This window comes from Pteropus alecto, unplaced genomic scaffold (genome assembly GCF_000325575.1).
Source record: "Pteropus alecto unplaced genomic scaffold, ASM32557v1 scaffold161, whole genome shotgun sequence".
Taxonomy (NCBI): domain Eukaryota; kingdom Metazoa; phylum Chordata; class Mammalia; order Chiroptera; family Pteropodidae; genus Pteropus; species Pteropus alecto.
In genome coordinates, this window is record NW_006432943.1 from 10,072,973 (window position 1) to 10,076,744 (window position 3,772).

Genomic DNA, 3,772 nt, shown 5'->3' on the forward strand with positions numbered 1-3,772 from the left:
ATTAGTTGAATGAATGAAAAAACATTTACAATGCATCATCTTCAAATTAAATAAGTCAGGACTGAACTAACTTTAACATAAAAAGACCTTTTAAAATAACAGCACAGCTAATTACCAAATGTCCATATCTTTAAATATTAGATAGAACATTATTATTTTATACAAGCTTTGAAAAATAAATAAATAAATAAATAAGTGAATACATATGGAAATAAATAGAAGAAATAAACACATTAAACACGGTCCAGGTGGCCTCAGGGACTATTTGTTTCTCTTTTTTCATTCCAAATTCACTATGGGTGCTACAGTTACTGATGTTTCCTCCTTCTCTCTGGGTCAGTTGGTGCTTCCCCTGTGATGAGAAAATAGTTGCTGTTAGGACTCAGAAACTTGACTGTGTAGCCCCAAGTGGTTACTACCTGTACCACTGCTGCCCTGTGTGGCAGAAAATACAAAGCTCCTGGATGCTGTTTAATTAGGAATAAGGGTCCTGTGGTCACAACTGTACTGTTAGTTTCAAAAAACCAGAACATAATGTCATACTAAAAAAGTACATTCATGACATGACTTAAACCTCATAGCAAACCCTACCAAGTAGCTACTATCATTTTCCCCATATTATTGATACTCAGAAATTAAGTACCTTCCCTGGAATTACAGGAGTAATAAAAGGTAGGGCTTAGACTTACATTCAGAGGAGGGGTTCACTGCAAAGTCCCTGCTCTTCACCACTAAGATTTAGAGGTTCAGGTTGCCCCAAACCAGGGGTTCTACTTTTCAAGCCTGAAGCCACTGAGGTAAACAGTGTTTGTTCCTTAATGGGTAGGAAGCATTTGAGATCATTGGCCAAATCCACTTAATCTTTTAGGAAGACACATTTACCCATATTTATTTAAATGAGAATGGAGATGGGGATCGGCATAGAGAGTGCTGCGCACATTAGTGATCTTAATGGCAAATTTAATTGTGAAATAATGACTTTTCACTTCTTCAGCTAAACCCTGGGTTTCCATAATATAATTTTCAGGATGCAGATGCCAGTATCTGTCACCAATGACTATTCACATAACTCACTTGTTTAGCATCTTATCGATGATTTTCTTAACCATGGGGGCTTCGGGGTTGAGACAAACTTCCTGTCCATTCTTGAGAGTGACACTGCAGAGAGAAGGGAGAATCCACGTGAGGCGGGAGGTCGGTCTGGGGCTCAGGGTCGGGGCATCGGGACCGTGGGGCTGACATGGTAGCAGCAGCAGAAGCTCCAGGAGGCACTTACATGACTTCTGTTTGGCCGCAGTGGGGTCCCGGGGGCGTCACCTTCACACTCTGGATGTTCTTGAAGTGAATCCCCTGCAAGGTCTGCAAGCACTGGCAACGCAGTTCAGTGACCACGGGCGCCCCTGCGGGGACAACAGACTCGGTTAGCGGAGATGTCCCCCCGATGGGCGCCCACCGTCTCCTGTCCCTCCCGTGAGATCCCAGGGCTCCGAGCCTCACCAGCTGCGCGCCGGCACGAGGCGGCCAGGAGCAGAAGCAGCAGCGCGGCCCGGAGGAGCGAAGGGGATCGGGTGGCGGCGGCGGTCGCGGCGCGGGCCATGGTGCTCAGCTCGGGTTGTCGGGGCGGCGGTGCCTGGAGCGCGAGAGCTGGCGGGAGAGCTGGCTGAGCGGGCTCTGTGGCTCCTCGAGACCGGTGCACCCCTTTTATCCATGATCGGGGCGGAAAGCTCGCATACCCCTGGGCCCGGGAAATTCCCAGACCTGCAGATCTTTCCCGGGTCCGGAAGGAAGGCGCGACCCCGCCCCCGCAGGGGGAGCTGAGTGGAGAGCGCCGCCGGGGCCTCCCTGCCCGGCCTCCTGCGTAACTCGGCTGACTCTAGGACATTCTCTCAGCCCAAATGCCCAAAGGGGCAGTGAGTCGCCTTGCAAAAGGCGGTGTCACTTAGCGGAGGCAAGCATCATGACAAACGTTAGTTAACAGGTTTGGCAGAATTAAGGGGTGTGGAGCCAGGGGGGGGAAGACTAATATTCCATTTGTTACGTGTGTGTAAATATCTTCTGGCTTCATTTTTATTTACGTCTGCATAAATACACTCTGTTAAAATACATCTGTCATCTCAGTTTATGCATAAGAATGTTCGCCCTGTTCCTGGTATTTTAAATCACACTTTGTGTCATATCAGGGGTGAAGAGATGACCAGTGTCAGAAGTTCAATCAGTGTTTAATCTAGTACAGAGTGTCCTAATCCTATATAGCTTCCTTCCTCTGTGAAATTCTGGAACTTCCAGAACTCTAGTAATCTATAAATATCACCTTTTGGGTGTACAGGACATTGATTAATCCATGAAATAAGGGCTGGTGGTCATTTTGGAATTGTTGGAGTGAGGGAAGGCTGCGTTCTCCTCACAGGGTCCACAGTTTCTAATTTTGTCCAAGCACAGAAAAAGTCACAGGAATCAGGAGACGATGTCTAGTGTGAGTAACAAGCACCCTTTGCTCATCTGAGCATCAAAAAGATGTGTTCTGTGAAATATCTAAGAGGCAGATGACTTGTTTAATCCCACTTTCTTATTTTATGTTCACAAATCTCATTTCATTTCCATGTTATATGGACTTTCTTGCCTGCAGTGATTTGATTTCCTCTCTAGAGAAGTAATCATGGTCATATTATGTTTTTAGTGATTTCTAATAAAACATTTTAAGCTGTTAACTGGAGCCTTTGTCATTCAGTAGCTCATTTTTCACCCTCAGTTTTAATATCCTTTATTGTCTTATATGTAGGTTTCAGATGTTTTAGGTGTGATTCAGGGCACAGATCCATGAGAGGTGTGAGGACATCCAGTGGGAAGGTGTGTGGAAAGGAATCAAGAGGAGGGAGGGGGTGCTATAAAGGTGCCAGGGAAGGTATCAGATAGCTAAGATAGGAATTTGGCTCTCCCAATAAGCAATATGTGAGATTTAATCTGTCTGTTCCTTAGTTTTTTTTTATCTGTAAAATGGAGGTAAATGGTAGTATCTACTTCGACAGGTTGTCATGATGAATAAATGTGTTAACATTTGTAAAACATCAGCACATATAATGTGCTAAAAATCATTTTTAACTAAACAAAATAGAAATTACATTTTTCATATTACTAAGCTGAAATTCACCTGGGTATAAAATCCTTGTGCAAAGAGAAAAGAATTTTTACAGAAAAAGAAAAAGGTTCAAATCAATATAAAATTTTTGTACTATTTTTTTTTTTAAAGAAAATTTAGAATGAAATTTTGTTATCTAGATTTTTTGGGTAATTTTGTAATTCTAGTTTTAATAATTTCAACTACAAAATGTGAATAAAAGTAAAGATGCACCATCTTGGTTACTAGAAAAGATTATGAATTAATAGATTATAAATCAAAATTTGTCTTTACTTTTTTCCTGGTAATCATCAGTATAGTCCTGAGAAAAAGAATTTGGAATCTAAATTTTTTTAAAAAATAAAAAGGAATAGGAAATGAAAGATGACCTAAAGTTTATAAAATATGAGTAACTCAGCAATAATCGAAGATTTATGTAGAGACTATTATCGTTACCCTTTATCTTTCTGGGATTCTTAATTGAAAATACAATGTTTTCTTGAGATGATCAGTAGTTCATAATTATAACAGCAATTCTTTAAAAGTTAAAAATATGATGTTATTTTTCTGACTATAGATGTATATCTAGTTATTATAGAAAAATTATAAAGGACAGAAAACATGAGGAGATAGTTTTTAAGACTTTTTAACTTTTGT

The 3,772-nt window shown here is 41.1% G+C and overlaps 1 protein-coding gene across 1 annotated transcript; it reads right to left on the bottom strand.

The window, feature by feature from the left end:
• Positions 1-274: 274 nt before the first annotated feature.
• On the bottom strand, positions 275-1,743 carry LOC102886142 (growth-regulated protein homolog gamma). The gene is made up of 4 exons (XM_006907660.3): positions 1,498-1,743; positions 1,277-1,400; positions 1,075-1,158; positions 275-352 (listed from the first exon to the last, which is right to left on the bottom strand). The coding sequence occupies exons 1-4, from the start codon at positions 1,595-1,597 to the stop codon at positions 337-339; spliced, it is 324 nt and encodes a 107-aa protein (XP_006907722.1). The 5' UTR covers positions 1,598-1,743; the 3' UTR covers positions 275-336.
• Between the last annotated feature and the right edge of the window lie 2,029 nt (positions 1,744-3,772).